This window comes from Hippoglossus stenolepis, chromosome 2 (assembly GCF_022539355.2).
Source record: "Hippoglossus stenolepis isolate QCI-W04-F060 chromosome 2, HSTE1.2, whole genome shotgun sequence".
Taxonomy (NCBI): Eukaryota; Metazoa; Chordata; class Actinopteri; order Pleuronectiformes; family Pleuronectidae; genus Hippoglossus; species Hippoglossus stenolepis.
This window is the reverse complement of record NC_061484.1, coordinates 3,479,056-3,500,000: the sequence shown is the minus strand read 5'-3', so window position 1 is coordinate 3,500,000 and position 20,945 is coordinate 3,479,056. Positions and strand designations below refer to the sequence as shown.

At 40.5% G+C, this 20,945-nt stretch overlaps 3 protein-coding genes across 8 annotated transcripts; 2 read left to right on the top strand and 1 right to left on the bottom strand.

The window, feature by feature from the left end:
* The first annotated feature begins 2,696 nt into the window (after window positions 1-2,696).
* On the top strand, window positions 2,697-7,745 carry LOC118097971. Its single transcript, XM_035141311.2, has 4 exons — window positions 2,697-2,898; window positions 3,421-4,093; window positions 4,228-4,329; window positions 5,945-7,745. The coding sequence occupies exons 2-4, from the start codon at window positions 3,458-3,460 to the stop codon at window positions 7,184-7,186; spliced, it is 1,980 nt and encodes a 659-aa protein (XP_034997202.1). The 5' UTR covers window positions 2,697-2,898; window positions 3,421-3,457; the 3' UTR covers window positions 7,187-7,745.
* Window positions 7,746-8,643: 898 nt separating this feature from the next.
* LOC118125290 lies at window positions 8,644-16,014 on the top strand. Of its 6 annotated transcripts, none has more exons than XR_007034993.1 (7): window positions 8,644-8,852; window positions 9,151-9,572; window positions 10,382-10,516; window positions 11,553-13,097; window positions 13,167-13,196; window positions 13,751-13,845; window positions 14,819-16,014. XR_007034993.1 is itself a non-coding variant. In XM_047344561.1 (7 exons), exons 2-7 carry the CDS (start codon window positions 9,183-9,185, stop codon window positions 14,844-14,846), a joined length of 2,199 nt encoding a protein of 732 aa, XP_047200517.1. In that variant the 5' UTR covers window positions 8,644-8,852; window positions 9,151-9,182; the 3' UTR covers window positions 14,847-16,014. The 6 variants fall into 6 exon arrangements, 3 of the variants coding, with proteins under 3 accessions (XP_047200517.1, XP_047200514.1, XP_035039638.2); XR_007034992.1 differs by having other exon boundaries at window positions 11,553-13,121; XM_047344561.1 differs by having other exon boundaries at window positions 13,775-13,845.
* Window positions 16,015-17,523: 1,509 nt separating this feature from the next.
* Window positions 17,524-20,450, bottom strand: LOC118122932 (group XIIB secretory phospholipase A2-like protein). Its single transcript, XM_035179905.2, has 4 exons — window positions 20,100-20,450; window positions 19,266-19,354; window positions 18,613-18,778; window positions 17,524-18,042 (listed from the first exon to the last, which is right to left on the bottom strand). The coding sequence occupies exons 1-4, from the start codon at window positions 20,371-20,373 to the stop codon at window positions 17,924-17,926; spliced, it is 648 nt and encodes a 215-aa protein (XP_035035796.1). The 5' UTR covers window positions 20,374-20,450; the 3' UTR covers window positions 17,524-17,923.
* Between the last annotated feature and the right edge of the window lie 495 nt (window positions 20,451-20,945).

The window sequence follows — 20,945 nt, the reverse complement described above, 5'->3', positions numbered from 1 at the left end:
TGCTCTGAGTGTGTTGTGAGCTTTCTGACCACACTGGTGAAATGTGACTGTAGCTACTGGTTATTTTAGTTGTGCATCTGCATTAAGCTTTGGTAAACTTGTAAATTCATCTTTTTCTAACTGTGTTCTGTCTAGACTTCCCGATCAATGCCAGTGAAGTACAATCAAATCAATCAAACAAATTTTGTTTACAAATCACAATTTGCGTCATTGGGCATAAGAAGTGAAGAAGACAACCTGTAGTTGCCTTCAACTTTGTCTGATCGCTCTTTTAGTTTAGTAGGATACACTGCAGAGCTGTTTCCTCTTATATGATGTCATGCTTGTTAAATAAGGATTATTTCACTGTAGCATAGCACCATTGAAATGGTTGCTGGTTAACGTAGTATTTATGGGTCCCTTACTTACTGTTTCATACTTCAGTTGTTTTCAGAAAAGAATGTAAATGCAGACAACAGAGAGTAACTGACTGTGAGTGTAGTTAAGTCACAGATGGTGGTTAAGAAGAAAACTCTATCTCTACACTTACTTGTGGTTGTTCATTTTAAACATCAATATAGCTGATCACACAGCCCAGCTGTTATCTCTGACCCGGGTTTATGTTGATTTTGTCAGACCAGATCAGGCATGCAGTCTGTCCTGCTTCAGTTGACAGTGATGTGCAGTTTCATTGGTTGTTACCTCCTAAGAGGCAGAGAAAAAGAGATTTATCTCTGAACTCTTGAGCTGCAGTCAAATATTTAAAACAATCTTCTTTACTATTACTTGACCCCGATGGAAAACATCATAAGGTCAAGGAAAGATGTGAAGGAGAAGCCTTGACGAGATAGGAAAGGATAACCATAGTGCGAAGAAAAAACTACAGTTACACTCAGCATTTAGTTTAAAACCAACTTTATGTATAACAGAAGATGTATGCAGACTATACAGTTTATGCTACAATGACAAACTCTGCTGTCCACCTACAGTTCAAGAAAAGTTTTCGTCCAAAACAGAATCAAGTGTCCCAGTAAAAGATGTTTTCAGATTAAAGGGAACATTACACCATCAGTTACTTACAGGAAGCAACACAAAATAAACATTGAAAATAAACAACATGACTGAGTGACTTGGTGAAATAATATAATAACATGAGGAATATAAAAGTAGAGAAAGTTGAGCCATCAAAATTATAATTGAATCAAAATATAAGCAAGGGACCTGCGTAAATGATATTCAGATTTATAGTTAATAGTATAGAGTTTCCTTTAGGTTGTTTATATGGTTGTAAATGGTTATATATATTTGTTAAGTGGAGTTTTTTGTGCAATCCACAATTGGGGGGGATTAAAATGATGATTTCTATTTATTTCTGATGATGATATGATATTGGGAATTATAAGTTCAATTCGCTTGTTTTCTCTGGGACTACTGACTAGGCAGATGTGACTGAGAAGAAATCAGGAGCCCAGACGATCATGTGAGACCTGAACAGCTGTATTTTTTTTTATATATATACGTGGGTCTGCATTTTGAATGTCATTATTAAATGATGGTCCTGTGTTTCCTATGCGGAAGGAAATAAGATAGGAAGAATTTAACCCTCCTGTTCTTTTCATTTAGAGAATTCGAACATCTTATCTTATTATGGCAGCTGCTGAAATACTTCTGGGTCATTTCACTCACCACTGGACCGCACCCCTGGCCCGAACATTGTACCTGCTAAAGTGTTGTTTGAGAATCACTGGTAGTTTCAGAGTGAGGGGTAAGGAGGGGGAGCCTAATTAATTATATGAGTGCGAGAGCACAGGAGGTGGGTGTGAGAGATTTGTTGATGGGCCCCGGCAGTTTGCTGGACACCTACTCCACCATGGTCTTTGCTGTGTGATGAGTGGGAGGCAGTGTTACACATTTATTTTGTCTATTCTGCTGCAAATTTCTAGGACCAAGAAGAAGAAGGATTTCAGACGTTTCACAGTGGAGAGAGGCTTCAAAACAACTGGAAAAATACATTTTTAAATGTTGACAGCTGAATATGTCTGAATCAGTGTTTTGGTTTATCTAAGAAATCTGCTATTGTCAGACTGATTTCCATGGAATATTATACAGAGTCATGTTCCCCAGAGGATTGTTGTGGGATTTGGGTTTACAATAATTTTATAATACCAACAATCTTTTTAAGATTTGTTACTGTAAAGTAATTCAACATAATGACGTATGCATAACATTTCATAACAAAACCCAGTTTACAATGTTTAAGCTAACCCTTGTTTGCAGGCACTTTCTCAGGATTAAGTGATACAAAGCACTCAAGGTAATTTCAAAATACTGTCACATTATTAATACTAAGATGTTTGTTGATATATTGTGACATTGGATTCAATTCAACTTCTGTCCTTCTTCAAATCCCACTTCTTTTTTTTTATCTTGAATTCTTGCTTGGTTGAAAGAGGCTTGGTTTCTAAAATGGTTTCTAAATCAGTAAATACAGATTTAAGAATAACTAAATTACTATAATACAAAATAGAGGAAAGGACCCCAAAAGAAGAAATATACTTTATTATTATATAGCTGATATGTGTGACAAACCCCACTGTATTTAATGTCAAGGACGTAGTAAACAAATACAAACCAATATAACATAACAATAATATAACATTAGGTTCTGTTGTGCAGCCTCCAGCCAGGAGGTGGCAGTATATGAAACAGCTCGCTTCTGTTGTGCAGAGCTGGAGAAGCAGTGAAACAATTCATTGGTGATGGTGGTGGTGTATCCGCCTGCCAGTGAACCCTCGGCTGTAGATGTGAGCTAACTTCAAGCTGTTTGGTTTGGTTTTGACTTCTATGAGTTGCCAAGCATAGTTTCGCTATTTTCTCCTGGTTTCCCCTTAAAGAAAGTGGAGTCGCCCGGTGGAGAAGGTAATATAATTATTTGGTTATGCACCAAAAGGTTTCTTGACTATTGCTAACTAGCTAGTTAAACCATCCCTACAGTTTAGCTTTAACTGCAGCTCATTTACCAGCTCACAAAGGTTAACTTAGCACAAATGTGTCGCAATTACCTGGAAATAATCTTAAGAAAATTGTCGATGATAAGAAAGCGGTGAGTTGGATATATATCGCACCTAAGCTAACTCGCTAGCTACTTATCTACATGTAACGGATAAGCAGCTACCTGCAAATAGCTAGAAGTTGTCGTCTCCTTATATCACCAATAGTTAGATCAAGGGACGGTGGTGCCATAACTCACGTTTTCATTAGAGCCGTAATGAAACAATTACGGCTGGTTGGTTTTATTAGTCACTGGTTGAAGGCTGCAATGTGCAGCCTGCGCCCCTGATGTCTTTTACATCGACTGGACCTAATACGATCCATGTTCATGTGGTACAATTTATGTTTTAATCTCATGATTTTAAAGTTGCTTTTTCTTTCTTGCTGCAGTCTTTGACTTTCATTCAGCTGCTGAAGTTGCTGTGAGATGATGTACTCAAACAGGGCTGAGCACAGTAACAGGCGGCAGTACGGGGACAGAAGTTCAAGGCAGTGGGACGACTATGATGACAGATGGGAAGAGAGGCGTGATCCTCACAGGGATTCCTATCATAACCATGGTGGGGATGGACACAGCAGCGCAGAGAAGACAAACAAAACTAGAGGGTACAGTGACTCACCTAAGAGGTGGTACGGTAAAGATGCAGTGAGCAGAGAGGGGAGCAGAAAGAGCCCAGTTAGAGGACGCATGTCTTCACCTGATTGGGGGGCTGCTGACAAGACAAGGCGAAGGTATGCAAAGGATCATGAAGACGAATACAGGTACAGGCGTGAACCAGATGATAGAAACCACAGACAGTCACCAGACAGTTTTTCACATAAACGTGTACCCAAGGATTTCGAACATGCGCTCCCACAGGAAGAAGATCTCAAATACAGGAAACCCTCTCAGGACTCCAGACACAGGCACAGACATGAGGAGTATCCCTATAGACAACAACACGATGATTACAAATCGTCTGTATATTACAAAGACAAAGATCATCACAAAGGGAGATGGGATCATTCAGAAGAGAGGACTCGATCACAAGAGCGGACTGGATCACAAGAGCGCTCTACAAAGGTAGGACACAATAAAAACTGCCTGAGCGTTAGCATTATGAGGACACAGTATGTCTTTTAAAAATCCTTGTGCTGTGTTATCTTACTAATCCTTATGCTGTTTTTTTTAATGAAACTCTCCTCTACATTGAACAGAGTTGTGGCAAACCTAGAGAGAAGAATGACTGCCGTTCCAAGGGACATGAATATCATCGTCAACATAGAAAAAGGTTTCCATTAAATGAACCTTGTGGGCAGGTGGGTTTTTTCACATGTGATAACTTGTGCATCCCCTTCTGAAACTATGTTTCTTCAGCTGTTTTCAGACATGAACTCTGGAAAATGTCTGGACCCAATTGTGCAGACTTTCTCTGGAGTTCAGGAGTTTGACTTTCACATATGAGATTCTTTGGTCAACTGCGTTCACAACAACGCTGAAATCTCTGGAGGTCAGGGGGGTGCAGCATGTAGAGGCGTGACGTTATGTTAGCATTACACTGCGGAGATCGCATGTTTTTGTTTACAGCACATCGACACTGGCATGTGCCCGTATCACAATAAACTCTCAGATCTCGTTGTCTTCCTAAAGCCGTTTTCAGACATGGACTCCAGAGAATGTCTACAGAATTGGGTCCAGACTTTCTCCAAAGTTTGCCTTTCACACATGAACAATGCAGGAGGGGATTCTCCGCTCAGACGCATTCATATTGCATATTCCGATGATTATTCAGCTGGTCCAACTCGGAAATGTCACATCCTTTACCACAAATTTTCGTGATCAGCTGTTGCCATAGTAACAATGGCATCAATGAGGTGTTTCAGGCTCTTTAGGTGCAGAGTTACGTGTGGGAGTGAGCCACTCTTTCTGCTTTGCTTTGCCCCTGGACTTTGTAACTCAGCAGAGCATTTAGAAACACAAAACAAGTAAGATTGCTACCATGATGATCTTTGTGTAGAAATGGCCATGGTGCTTTTTAAGATTTTAGACTGACAACAATTTAATGTAAAAGAGGTGCATGGCTGAACTGGGGTGCTTAAGAGAGTAGCCTTAATCATTAGGAATGAAAGTGCAGTAGAACATTAAGTTTGCAGAATTCAGGTTTTCAAGAGACTAGTTTTTTTGAGGGTTGCCTATTTCCTCGTAGGTTGTTTTCCAGGCTTCCCTTTTCACGCAATGCACCAGACCTCTAGGTGGTAAACTTTTCTGACTTTTCTGATTGTGGTCATTGTGAATTGAAATTATTCTGTGGAAACAGGTAGTTTGTTTTCAATATCAATCTGAATCTAGGGGGGGACAGTGAAAATACGATATTTCAATTTACTTTGAAATTCTACATCAGAATGTCCTGATATTGTCTGGGTCACCATCTGAGGTGGTGAACTGTCATTGCGAAGGGAAATTAGTCTGTGGAAAGAGGTAGTTTGTTTGTCTGTTATTTTGTTGCTTAAATTTTACAATGTGCACCGTGAAATGAGTGGAGACTAGTTTGACCATGTGTTTTGAAGTGGAGGGTGGTTTGACAGCAGTCCTGTACTGCTGTACAGTTTGAGTGTCACTTGACTGACCTTGTCCCTTCCTGGCGAACATGTCGCTTATGTGGCACTATTCAGCTTCATCTGAGGCAAGAGCTTTTCTCTTCCTAATTCTCTCCCTCTCTGCTCCACTTTTCCTTTTCTTCTGACCATAGCTGGATTTAAAGGTCCGTCAACTCATTCCTGCTTGCAACATTATAGCTGATCAAGTTCTCAGTTCAAGGCCAAAAAGACCATCTGGCCAGCGGGAAATGTCCCGCTGCTCCAGATGTGCAGGCCGCCACTGGACTGCAGTTATCAACTCTGTAAACTATGGTTTCTTCTTTGTGTTTCTCCTCAGTCATTCGAGAGTGACATCCCCAACCAGGGTCCTTCTGTTCCTGAACAGAATTCAACTAGGGGTTTCCAGCGTTTCCTCGATTTGCTCAACAAGGGTGTGAACGTTGCCATGCTCACCAAAGTTGTGGCTCAGACCCCTCCAGAAGTCAAAGATGGACCACGTTCTCCAGTTTCTTTCAACACTGCAGAACGTCAGTGGTCACCCAGTTCTGCTAGGAGGCAACAAGGAAGCAACCAAAATAACCACTGCTGGACTGAGAGCGAAGGATCCCAGAGACTGGCGTCTCCACAGCCTCATCACAGGTCCTTCAGCCCAAAGAGATGCTCTCCACCTGATGAAAAATCCTTGCTAAGGAGAGATGCCGGACAAAGCTACTACAGCTTGAACAGTAGATCCAGGTCTCCTTCAGTGGTGGGAAACACCACCCTGACCCCTGAAGATGAGCACAAGCACAGGCAGATGCAAGATGTTCTGCAGGCCATCGGCATGGATTTGGGATCTGAGGAATTGGGTCAAATGTCACATCGAATCCAGGAGCGTTTATACGGAAAGAAGGACAGTGATAGGGGCCGCCATTATGGAGGAAGCACGGAAAGGGACAAAAGGCGAGCAATTTCTCAGAGACATCGCAGTAGATCATCATCATCAAACAGATCTAATTTCAGCTCTCTGACTCGGGACAGTTACGTGAAAAAAGACTCGTGTAGTGGTAGTGCTCGGAGGGATGTAACAGAGGTACATCAAATACAGGTACATCAAGCTGTTGAATATGACCAGAATGACAGCAGTAGTTCTTTAAAAGACAGTGAGCAATGTGAAACTAACTCCCAGGAAAGCACTGCTGCATTACAAACATTTTCTCCAAGCAACACATACAGTTTATTACAACCACCTCTTACACCTGCGATACCGACATACTCTCCAGTGAATTATTCACAGTTGCCATACCCAGCTCTACATCCATCTCTGCCTCCCAACCTGGCCCCGAATTTTCCCCATGTTAGACCCGGGCTTTTTTTACCTCCCTACCTCCCTTATCCCATCAACCGGCCTCTGAACATCTTTCCGGCAGTACTCACCCAAACCAGTCATCTACTCCCACAACACTTTAGTAATCCTCAGTCAACCCTTTTTAACCAGGAAAGTATAAACCCACTTCAGCCACTGAACACAGCACAAAAATCCAAAACGCAGGCAAGGCCCAGGTGTTTGCAGGTCATTGAAACCAAACAACCCGGATGAAGAAAGATACACAGTGTGAATTTCTGTGAACGCTGACATTGACTGATAGAGTCACACAATTATCTTAAACCTCTGTAGAATAGTAGACGATTTTTTCATAGAGTAAACAGTTTGGGCCTTCAGCATGTCCTGCTTTAACCCCAAATCACACGTTTGAATATGAATTGGAGAGTAAAGAGTAAAGCCAGGAATCATGAGGACAAGAGAAGCTGAGGAAATTAACAGTAGTTGATGACAAGTAATTACCAAAACCCTCAGGAGCTGAGTCCATTACTCAGTCTGTCCTTTAACCACAGCACAACATCAGGCTGAAGAAAAACACTGAAGGTTTTTTGAAAGTTACTTCCGACAGGGTCAGCTTCTTCATTCTATGGTTTAAAATTTGTTTAATAATGTGATACACTAATTTTGGTTGAAATTCATTTTGTTTGCAAATGTATTATTGTAGGATACAGCCTTCACCCTAATAAAATGCAACATAAACAATGTGTTTTTGCAGCTCAGAAAACTGTTGTGTTAATATCCAACTTGCATAATAAACACAGTGGTTCTAAGTAAATGGCTACATAATTGTAATTGTATTGATACTGAACAGTGGCCCTGGGTTTACATCACTACATCATCTCAAATCCTTGGAACCAAAGTGCCCTTGAGCAAGACACTGTCTTTGCTAGCTGACATGTGGATAATAATTAATGATGTTTAGCCTGTACAGTGACAAAAATTACAGTTACCTGTCAGAAGTTGTTTTTATTCAGTCTTCACTAATGAGTTTATTTCACTTTTTAAACACATTTTACAAATTGCAGCATAACAAGGTTATTAGCTATTAGTGAAAGTAACTTTTAGACTTAGTTTTGAGAGTCTTCAGTTCAGCTCTACTATTTTAGCGTTACAAAAAAAAAGACATTACTGTTATTCGCAAGTACTGAGCATATGTATTTTTAGGGGTTGGTGCCATCACTGGGTTGACTGAAATGTCAGGAATGCTGAGGGAATTTCTTCAAATTAAGTAAAAAGTTTGACTTTGATAGAATGATTCATAGAACTGATTAGATTTTTCTGGTCAAAGGTCTTGAATCCGTTGTATCCGTATGACCCACAGTGCACCAGGAGTAGGTCTATAAAAGATCAAAGACAGTTCAGACAAAACCATCCTATTGGCCTGTAAGATTGGATCACTACCTTTGTTTACAGACAACCTCGCGCTGTCACTGATTTAAGTCCAGATTTTGAAATGTGTTGATACTGAACAGGCTCAGTTGCATAAACAGTTTTATTATTCATCATCAAACACTTGGTGAACTCTCTTCGCAGAAAGGAGTGTGACAGGACGTGTTGATGTCCATCATGGGCTTTTAGTGAGGTGGATACGAGGTAGAAACGAGAACATCTCAACGCCTCGTCTATCTGGTTGTAGTCTGCCCTCCCTCCAGGAGGCGGCGCTGCTATCGTGTCTTTGTCAACACCACAGCGAGCTCCCTGCTTCCTCTCTTCACTTAAAGCTGTTTTCTACTTGTCCTCGTCTCCTGCAGAAACTCATCACATCCCAGTTTTGACTCCTCACTCTTAAATAACAGTTTTTATTATGCCATTTTTCATAAGAACAGCATTTTCCTCCGCGATGTGAGAGAAGAACCATGCACCGCTTGAGGAATCGTAGCAGGTAAACAGTCTGTTAGCTGCCGAGCTAAGCTACACAAACAGTGTTTAGTGGGTTTACAGTCTGCTCGGGCCATGATTAGTCAAACCATGAATATTAAAGCATGTATAAATGTCATTTTGCTTTGGTTTAGAAACTAGCGTTGATTTCTCGACATACAAGCTAAAGTAATGTCTGGGTCCCTGGAAGATTGTGTGTCTGTGTGAGCACATCTTGTTTAGACCGAGTCAGATGTAAGTTATTCTCTGCTCACTACAGTAACTACAGGTAACTGCTAACACACTTCAACTCATCTTTACAGGAAGTTCACACACTGATCTGACTGACTGAACCATGGATCCACTGCAGTGGGGGGATGCCCTGCGAGGACTGCAGAAACATCTGGACCCAAGTGACGGTGATGTTAGTAACAGCATGAGAAACACATCAAGAACTTATAATGGCTGTGACACATACTGCGAATACTCAAGATACCCAGCTGATGAAGCACACAACCGCAGCAGAGTCAACATGGCTAAAGAAAAGAATGACGAAGAGCTCGCAAGAAAGTGTGAAGAGCTCCGAGAGATACAGCAGAAAATAATACTCAAGAAAGCTGCCATCGCTTTGAAAACTTTGGAGCCAGGCCTCTCCTCCGATGCTGAAACAAGCAACGGTGAAAGCCTTCGAGACAGAGTCAATTTCATTTTGCAGCAGCGGCAATCTCTCAGCATTTGGCCAAAGGTGAGTATTAACAGTTGCAGTGTGTAGAATTTAGTGAAATAAAGTGGTGAGTTGTCATGTGGCATCTGAATACCCCTCACCTCACCCTCCCCTTCCAAACATGAAAGAGAACCTGTTGTAACCTTCAGTTTTCATAAAAACTCAAAGGGTGTTTAGTTTGTCCAGTCTGGGCTACTACAAGAAACATGGCGGCCGCCATAGAGAGGACCCCCCCCCCTGATGTAAATATACAGTATTTCAATATAAAGGGCCCATTCTAGAGTAAAAACAACAGCAATTTTTATAACGTAGATGGAACACACTCGTGAAGACATCACTAGGATTGTTTTATATTAAATTTCTGTCAATAGATCCCTTTCACCTAAATCTTACACACTGGACCTTTTAACAGTTGTAGATTGATCAAGTAATCAAGCGGCTGTTTTGTACCAGTAGCTTACTGTGAGAAAACAGTGCTTTCGAGGTAATGGACTGTCAATTGATTAATTTTATTTGTATAGCCCATATCCACAAATCACAATTTCCTCAAAGGGCTTAACAATGTGTGACATCCTCTGCTCCTAAAGAGTGAGGAAAAACTACAAAAATAACCCTTTCAACAGGAGAGACCTCAGAGAGAGTGTGAGGGATCTCTCTCTCGGGACGGACAGAAGTGCAACAGATGTCACTTGCAGCAAAGCACATCAACAAAACAAAAATATTTATAACATCGATGAGAATAGACAGTGTCTAGCATAAATTGATAAATGTATTATCATGTATATATCTATATTGTACATTGTCTTATTGCTTCATCTGTTTATGCTCAGGTCCTGTCACCCGAGAGGAGAATGAACTCATCCAAGGATGATTTGATCCTTGAAGATCATCCCCTGAAACTGAGAGTGAAGGCATTAATGAAGCAGAGATTTAGTGACCCCCACATGTTGCCACCAAACACAGAGGTTTGTAATTTGTTTTAAGTAAACACTAAAACATAATGAAATCACCTCCTAGCTATTACACAATGGCTTATTGTGTAGTGCAACACAAGCTATATTGTTGTATTGCTGTAAATTCAAAAAAATGTATGGATCTATTTTACTCCCATAGATCAAAATTGTCATGACCATGAGTCCACATGTTAACTTATATTAGTGTTGTTACACTTTCAACTCCCCTAATTACAGCTTTCTTGAAAATGTCCATAACTTCTCATAACTTTTTGGGGTTGGTTGTACTGAGAAAACGCAATCTAATACTACCGTAAGACCTCAGAAAGGTCCAATTCACATTCAGACATGGCTGAACAGTTGAAAGTTCCCTCAAACAGAGAATAGGCTGTCATTTTCAAACACTCTCATTGTTGTTGAATTAGTGCAGCCTTTTGCAGTCACAAGCTGACATTGCTATTTAATAAATTGAACAGTACTTCTTGTTTCTTGTCTCTCTGCTGCCTCACTTGGGCACAGAGCTGGCAGGTGACTCCGATTTGCTGTCATTGAGAAGCAAGGCAGCTGCTTTTGACAAACGGTTAGAGCCCGAAAACACTTTGACTAACAGCCTATAAACACCTGGTTGTCCTGGTTTCAAATTAAAAAGCACAGCCTTAATCAGAAATTCTGTATTGGTCAGATAAGTTCAGGGAAAAACATCAAGAGAAGAACTCTTGGTTCTTAAATGTGTAATACAGCACTGTAGAAGGAAATGATTTAAGACTCCGCGGGACAGAGATGTCTATACTTAAGATGGAATGCTGTGAGTTTTGTATTTATTTATTTATTTTGTCAAAAGCTAGGTGTCAAAACCGGGCTTAATTTGTAGTGTTGGAATTCTCCTGGCAGCTGATAAAAACATTTTTAAAGCAAAAAACACCTTAGTGTAATGAAAAACAATATTATCCAAATAACAGATGATATGGTGCCAAGATTACTTAACAGACAACATAGAAGTTAATGTTTTTACAATAAGTGAAGTCTCTGTATCTGTGACTTTTCCCAGGTCCCTGATGTTACACCGCCTCCTCCCAGCCAAAGAGTTACTTCACCAGCCAAGGAGGAGACCAGGGACATGGGTTTCCAGCGCTTCCTTAGTGTTCTCAACAAAGGAGTGGACATTGACTTGCTCAGCAGGATTGTCAATGAAGATGGTGAGAATCTTGCTTTAGGTGAGGAGATCCTCAACATTCAGCCCTCTGCTGTGGAGGACAAGTCAGAAATGGGTGAGAGCTGGGGATCACACAGCAGAGACTCCCTGCCGGGATGCAGTGGGACTGACGATGGAGCGAGAAGGACCAGCTTGCCCAGTAGAGAAAAATCCCTCAATGACAGTCCCTCTCTGCGTGGGGATGAAGAGAAAAAGAAGAATGATAAAGGAGATGGCTCTTTATGCTCTGGCAGAGGATCACAGTCTCCTCCAGCAGTAAAAAAGAAGAAGAAGAAGAAAGAGGAAGAACCCCCAAAGGTGGATGAGCAGCATGAGCAGCTGCAGAACGTACTTAAAACTCTGGGGTTGAGCCTGGAAGTGGAGGAGATGAGCAAACTGGCAGACCGGACTCAGGAGAGGCTATATGGAAAGAAGCCTGAAGGCAGGGTTGATGCTGACAGCCGAGTGGAGCAGGAGAGTCGACAGAGAGCCTCCGACAGACATTGCAGGAGCTCATCGTCTTCATCGTCATCCTCTTCAAGGTTGACAGAGAGGAGCTATATCCCAAGCCTCTCACGCCAATATCCCTCTCACACCTGGTGCACAGAACAAAAGCGAGAGTCTGAATGCAGTAACTCAGGAGATGGCAACCAGGACAGCGAGGAAGCTCAGAGGCCCAGAGACATAGATGAAGACAGAGGAGAAGACTCTTCTTATCTTTATCAGTATTTACAAGAACAAGCTTATTGCAATGCCCACCCTGCTTCTTTGACAGAATTTTCAGATTACACTTTGCCCCAGTGCTCCAGGTACACTGACTATGATGGTGCTACCACTAATTCTTACTCCACATACACGCAGGGGGTTGTTCCTCCCCCCCTTGATGTCAGTGGGTATCCTTATCCACCGGTCACAGACCATTACCTTCCTGAATCGGTAGTAGCACCAAACATTGTTAACCCTCATCATAACCGGCAAAGAAGGAGATCAGCATTTAAGGACAATAACTTGCTTGTGAATCCGGACTTGTCTACAAGTGAAGGCCAGGCTGGATCAGCTGGCCAACGCTGCCTGCAGGTCATCAGCACCAAGTCAACCCCTCAGTACTTCATAAAGAAGCATATATCAGAGCGAAAGATAAATACAGATAACAGAGGGATGCGTCAAACGTGGATTCGACCAGTTCCAGAGGCACCAAGTAGATATTCAAAAAAAAGAAGAATGTCAAGAAATTTCAACCTAAAAAGAAGAAGGCTTAGAAAAAGGCTTTTAGAAGAAGGTAATTTAAAAACCGTGCAGCCAAAGGAGGAAAAAAGACTGCCACCGGAGGAGGAAAAAAGACTGCCACCGGAGGAGGGAAAAAGACTGCCACCGGAGGAGGGAAAAAGACTGCCACCGGAGGAGGGAAAAAGACTGCCACCGGAGGAGGAAAAAGACTTCCACCGGAGGAGGAAAAGACTGCCACCGGAGGAGGAAATAAAGGTGAACCTGAGGAAAAAGGTGAGTGGAGGATTGGTCTTATAAACTTCCCCATCCTTCTCATGTAGGAGGTGTAGTTCTGTCATTCATTAGCAGACAAGTTTCAGTTAAGACTACTGGAAAGTTAAGTCATGCAAGGAAACAATTTATTTTTCATTTTTTACATTTTATGATCAAATATGGCAACTACTTGATCTGTAAAAATGTTCTAATAATTCAATCAATCACACATTAATATGTGATTGTGGGTTTTGAGGTGCTCCAGATATTTTTCATTACTGAAACAGATCTAGAAGATTGAAGGAAATATGGAAATTATATTTTGATGCAGTGCCATAACATAAATAAGACTAGCTAGCTGCATGGCTCTGTGGATGATGATGTCAGTCTGTGGGCCCACCAGGACCAGACTGAAAACTTTTTTTGTTCAGACATTCATGGTGCCCAGAGGATAAACCCTGTCATCACTAATGTAATATGTACAAAGTAAATGTAGTGGAACTAGACAGTGTATCAGTACTGCACACATAGCAAATTGAAATTGACTGAATAGAAAATGAAATGACTCTCTTCAGGATTTTCTTTTCCTGTTGTTGTAGCTTGAAGCATTTAACCAGAGGGTGAAGCGACAAGTCACACAGCCAGCCAACTCCCGAACCCCTCACAATGAGTAAGTACATAAAGTCAATGTTAAATGTCCCTGAGAAAAGTGCAGTGCCGGGTTCGGTGCGATTTGGATGTGCAATATGTTTAATATTAATACAATTTGAGCACTATTTTATTTTGTGAAAATGATTGGCTATAAAATCTTAATTGCAGATAAACCAGGTAGGATGAACACAAAGTTGTCTACCTTCTCTTTGCATCACAGACTGTTTATAAAAAGCTCTGTGCACAACATCCAGCACACAAACAAAAAGAAGTGACAGTATATTGTAGAACTGTTTGAGGAGGACTCACTAATGACAAGGAATAATTCAGCACTGTAGTATTAACACAGGACAGGAGAACAGGCAGATTTTGAAAAGGAACTGCATTAGTTAAATTCAAATTTCTGAAATAGATTTTGTGTTTGATGAAGACAAATCTTTGGCAGAGATATGTGATTAAAGATGGCTGACTTTGTAATCGGTGTGGTGAATAAAATAATTAACTTGAGGATCCTCAGTTGGCCTTACTGGAATATTTTCGTTTATTACAACATGGATGTGTACACAGAGAAGATTCCTTGTCCATCATGCATGCAAACAGGTTAACCAAACAGAATCAAGTGCAATGGAAACGCCTAAGTATTAAACCAAATGGGAGGGAACAGGTATAAATCCAGGTCACAGGAAGTCATGTCAGGATTGCAGAATGGAGACTGTCTCAAGGTTCATCTGATTACAACATCAGGGATGGTAACTCTCAAAACATTCCACAAAACCTCCTGATCTAAAGGATTCCTGCAGAGGCCTTCTTCACACCTCTCTGTGAGACACGTGGTCAGGTTTAATATTCATCAAACACAATATTAAAGGCAGCAAATTAGTCACAAATTCCCTGACAGCATTTTTGTAGTGAAGTGTGTGATGATGACTTTAATAGAAACTTTGCGACTCGCTGTCACCTGGCCTCATGTAATTGTTTCTTTTTTTCTGTAGATCTGTGGATTATCAAGACCTTATATGAATGTACCTTGTGTGATGACAGACCACATGGACCTCGCGTTTAACACTCGTCATTTACACATACTGTTTTTTGTGTCATGGGACTTTGGGGATTTGTCATATTTCCAGATTCACGCTGAATCCTTCTCCAACAAGTGAATGACATCTTTGAAGGAATATATTTGTGAAAATTTTGCCAGTTGGAAAGGCAGTATTTACTAATTTCATCGCTGCATTTCTGTGTATATCTTGACTTTGTTATTCTGTTTCATTCTGCTTTTTCTTCTCTTGGTACTGTATAAACTTGATGAAGAAAAATCTGTTCTTCTCTTATTTCTCTGCCTTAAAGGGATAGATAATGAGTGAGAAAACTCACTCATTATCTACTCACCACTATGTCGATGGAGGGGTGGGTGAAGTGTTTGAGTCCACAAAACACTTTTAGATTTTCAGGGGTAAACAGTGTTGCAGCCAAGTCCAATACAAATGAACTGCGGACCGATTCTTCAAACATAAAAAAAAAAAAAATCCTCCTCTGGACCCGTGTTCACGTGTGTATCAGGGAGAACATTTTTTAGTAGATGACACCATTTCGAGTCGAATGTGAATGTCAGGTATTTTGTTTCTGTTTTTTTACGTTTGAAGAATCGCTCACCATTTACTTCATCTGTGTTGGATTTGGCTGCACCACTGTTTACCCCTGAAGCTCCAAAAGTGTTTTGTGGACTCCTACACTTCACCCACCCCTCCATCGGCATAGTGGTGAATAGACAATGAGTGAATTTTCATTTTTGGATAAACTATCCCTTTAACTCAATTTTTATTGTAGTCATGCATTCACTCAATAATGGCTGTTCACACACTGAGTACAGTGTCTAATAATGAAAATGTTGACACAAATGTTCTTTTTTATTTTTTTTACAATAGACGACCTGATTTTTTTGTGTGGTCAAAAGTGATCTTGAATTGTGATTTTTTTACTGTACATTTTTTTAATAATCACCCATTAGAGGATCCCAATGACTTTGTGACTCTACTTTTATTCTAGCGCTACCAACAGGTCTGAATTTCCTTATGTCTGAGACTTAATTTCTCAAGATAATTCAAAAAGGAATTTGTTGTTTTGGAGAGGTTTTAGCATAATGCTATAAATACTGAGATGCTAAACATTAAACCTGCTATAACTATGATTATATTTGTGGCTATTTTGTGGGCAGCAGAAACATGTGAACTCAACACTGACATGACATCAACATGGAAGTTGCTGCACTGAACCGGACTATTTGGACGGTCTGGCCCCAAAAGCTGTTGAATACACTCTCAGCCTGTGCGGAGATGTGTTTGTTCAGCCTGGCAGAAGAGGTCTGATACTGGGGTACGGATGGTGAAGAGGCTTTGGCTTCGGGGGCTGAGGCTGTTCACACAGTTTGAAAATGTTCACATGTATCATACAGAGCAACATTTGCTTTCTTTCAGAATTGTGTTTCTCAACACCTGGTAATTTTATGTCCAATATTGCCACTGTTTTAGCTCAGTGTTTTTTTTTATCTATTCAGTGCTAATTTAGCATTGAGCTCAAATAGAGCTTTGGCAGACAGGACAGGTGATCCTGACAAAATAGAGCTCACTGGTGCTAGGTGAGCCATGTTTTACAATAAAACCGGAACACAGCATATAAATCACCATTAAAAAAAAAAAACGTTTTAATTTGAACACAAAAATCATTAATAAATAATTAAATCATATAAATGCTTCATAGTTATAAATATTCAATTATATTTTGAGTCTCAGTCAAATTATTGATTTGAAATACAGTGTTACTGGGTTATTTTCTAACATGAAGGTCTAAATGCTGTTGCTGTTGTTTCCAGGTGTACGTGTTTCATCCTCAGTGGTAATTGTTATGGAAGTTTTCTGGAAGCTGGTGAAAGGAGAACTCAGGCAGCAGCTGATGTCTTAGGCAGAAGGTTTTAATGTAGACATGATGCATCAAGGAGACCAGAAGGTGAAACAATATACAAACGCTAACAGAGTAACATGAGCAATTGTCACCACCCCCCAAGTCTGAAGATGTCTCCCACTGCTTCCCAGTATATCTCCCTCTACTTGCGTCACATTGTCGAACAATAATTTTAAGCACATGTCACTCTATGTTACATGTAGGTGTTGACATCCTATTGGATAGTTAAGTCTTAAGTATGTATTCCTAAATCCCATTGTGTCCTTACATCTTGCCACTGGTGAAATATGTAAAAGAGTTAAAGTTGGTGCCTCTCTGTCTGGAGCATCTGAGTTAGATATGAAAGTCAATGAGCGTAGACACAATGTACTGTTGGTTGGTCATTAATCTATAACCTGACCTTGGGTACTGCTTGGAGAGAGAAGGGAGTATCTGTGGAACTAGACCGGCTCTATTCTCCTGTACAGATATATAGTGTAATATACATTATATACATAATATATAGTGGCATATACAGTAATGTGTGAGGATGGTTAAAAAATTGCTCAACAGTACTTATGTCCCCATCTAGTGGTGAACTATCTACAATATTGTTTAATACAATAAATGATCATAATAGTTTTCTAAACTGATAGGAGTACCTACTCACTAAGTACACTGGTTAATGCAGAATACTGATCTCAGAGCTGTTGAATGGTGTTGTCTATAATAAACCAGGAAATGAAAGGATGCATTCACAAATGTGTTAACATTTATTCATACAGTGGATTATCCTCAGTAGGACATGGGAACACTCGAAATGCTGCACAGTAGCTTAACGTTAAGTGAAGTTCACGCCTCAGGCCTTTTTCCTTTCAGTCCACGACCAGCTGTATAGGTGCTAATAGCAGTCTGCATACATGCAAAAACAAATACATCCAGATTTGGCTTACAACTTGTGCACATTTGAGTTTTTAAGCAATCAACAAACAAAACAACAGCCTAAAACAAAACCATAACCAAGACCTAATGAATAAATTACTCAAGTAGTCACACAGCAGTCTTTGCACAGCTATAACTCAGAGTACCATCATCAGACATCAAGTAGTTGCTGCTGTTTTTATATAAATAGGAGAGTGGGTTTGATGTGTTAATCTCATTTAAAGTTCATCTTTCTCCTCTCCTTGACAGTAGCACGCTGCTCTCTGGCTGTTCATGTAGGATCTGCAGCCCAGAGTCCACACTGTGTTGAACAAGGAGTCTGCCACCGTCTCACATGCTGAGGACAAGAAGGGACAGAGAGACACAGACATGTATGTCAGTCAGCACATGGAGCAATATACTAATAATGAAGGTACAATGTTCATCAGTATCATATAATGTCAGATTTACTCTGCTTGCAGTTGAATTCGTACACCACTGGATTGAAGCACTTGAGTATATTTTTTTGTTTGAAATCAAAGGCCCAGTGTGAAGAAATTAGAAGAATACATAGAAAGAATAAAAGTATATTCTTTTTGTTAGTGTTCAATCACCTGAAAAAAATATTATTGGGTTTCAGTTATGAGCTGGTCCTCTTCCACGGAGTCTAAACTCTTACGTTTTTATTTTACCTGCTGTATTTTCTTTTACATGCTTGAAGGGGAAGATGAAGGGAGGGGTTTTCACCCTCAAAGCAATCTGCTACTTCACCACTAGATGGCACTAAATACTACACACTGAACCTTTAATTCCGCAAACACTTTTTAATTATAGTTTTAATTAAATTTGAATATCTGGCGGTGCTGATGAACTGGAGCGGACTCTGTAAACTTGCATTCATAAATGAAAAGTTAGAAATGTTACCAACCTTCAACCTTTGAAACAAAGCCAAGGCTCTTCTTGAGGTCGGAGCAGATGCTGTGGAGGCACCAACGGAACTTGGAGTCACAGCGGTACTTGTTGGAGCCGCAGGTGTCGTAGCACATATCCAGTTGGTTGCAACACTTGGTCATGGCAGGGATCCCCATATCCATCTGGCACACAACAGAGGGGATTCAGTGTGTGAGTGAGTGTGTGGTTTTGAATATTTTGATACTGTAAACATTGATGTTACTAGTTAGTATGGAACATAATCTCTCTCAGGATCCATTATTTCACCAGCAAACAGTTGCCTTCACTGTACACTCATTCACAATAGACCTAGTTCTACATTTCCATAATTCTTCCTCAACTTTGTTAAAGATGCAGTTAGGCCGATAGAAAATATTGTTCCATATGTTAAGCTAAGAGATGTTACTAAGGAAGTTATTGTATTTCCTGAGGCTAGAGAGAGGGTCCAAATGAAATATAAAAGGAGCATCTTGCTTTTTAAAAAGTCAAAAATACATTTCAGCCACCTTCCCTTACCCACTCCAGTCATTTTTTCTCATGGCCCTTTGGAAGACAGATTCAGCTCTCCATATTTGTATCTATTAACAGTTTCCTATAAGAATTTCCCTGATGCAGTCAGAGGAAACATACCCCTTCTGGAACAGGAAGTCCAAAGAAGTAGGAGCTGCATCCATCAGGCTCTGGCATCTGGTATCCAGGACGAGGAATAGGAGGTTTACCTGAGAGCAGATAAGATGTAGGTCATGTTTCACAACACGCACAGTGCACATGTGCTGGATTCTGTTTGACAATCAAAGAAATATCTGACACATTCCACATGAAACCTCTCCTATCACGCTGGGGTCACAGTCCATTTCCAGGCCCACTCCCCGATGATAACAAAGATGATAAGTGGATGAATTTACAATATCAGCCTATAGTAAATCCTATTCATCTTTTAATGTTTGAGTTCCATAAAATATGTTTAAATTATTACATTTATATCCAAAGGGTCAGTTTTCACCTAACTATCATTTCAGGCAACATCCATTTAGTCCTATATATTCTTATTTATCATATTAGATAATCCATGAAACAGCAAGAGAGATGCATTTATATTCTTTTAAGTTATTCATAATTTTTTCATTTTAATAATATAGCTAAAAGAAACCTTATATTCTGGTTTAAAATTTCTGGTTTAAAGTATCTTTAAAATTTAAAACCACTTAAAAAAAATGCTTTAATTTTACATTTGAATCCACTTACATTTTAAAACACATACGAGACAGATTAAGGTCTCTGGTCAAAATTGTGGTCAAATGAAGATCCATATAGTGACAGACACATCAGTTAAAAGGCTGAATATAGCAGATTTTCATATTTTTTTGCCAATGTCAATCGAATCCAAAAAGAGAAAAACTTATTTTGTGTTGGGTTGGTGTTTCTCATTCTGCATCATGCCACTTATCTGTTGAACAGACTTACCATATCTACAGCCGTATTGGCACACTCCATCACGTCCGCCCATGAACTCCAGCATAGAGTCAAAGTATCCGCCGACGGCCTCAAAGCCTCCTCTGACCGAGTTCATTCCCCACTCATCGTACTCGTCCTCTGCCTGCGTGCCATCAGAGGCCTGGCCCGACGGTGGCGGTGGAGGTGGTGCTGCTGCAGAGTCGTCAGTCTCCTGACTGACAGCACTGTGGAGGAAGAGGCCCAACAGGAGCAGCAGGGGAGTGAGAAGGGCCCAGCGGGTCATCCTGACGCTCAGACAGCTCAGTGTGAACACAGTTAGACTTCAGAGACTGAGGGGGAAACACAAACACCCTCGCAGAGCCAACTCTGCAACTGTCTGTGTGACCTGAACTTTGAGCCAGATACAAGGATGGCCTCATATGTGGAGGAACAAAGTCCAGCTTCTATCATGTCTGAGCTTTTTATCGTTCTCGCTGATTGACAAAAAAGGCAGAGTGTGCTTACTCACCATTCAGCCAAATAGATTCAATTACACTTTAATCCCATTAATATTAGACTTAATCCCTCTTGACATAAGCATCAAGTGAAAATGTGAGAGCATCCGCCCTGTGGGCTGTTAAGCTGCTCAGCGAACCTCTCTATGTGGGATGAGAGATGTCATTTACTGCGTGGACAGGAAACTGGTTGCCATTTAAAGAAAACAGATTAAAGAATCAGGAACATCACACTTGAACTCTGTAAAACAGATTGTTGTAATGAAAATAATTACAAGTCGCATGTTAGAAATGCTTTCCTGTAAAAATACGTTTTGAGCAGTGATTTAAAGATCGGTGGTGAGTTGGCGAGCCTAATCTC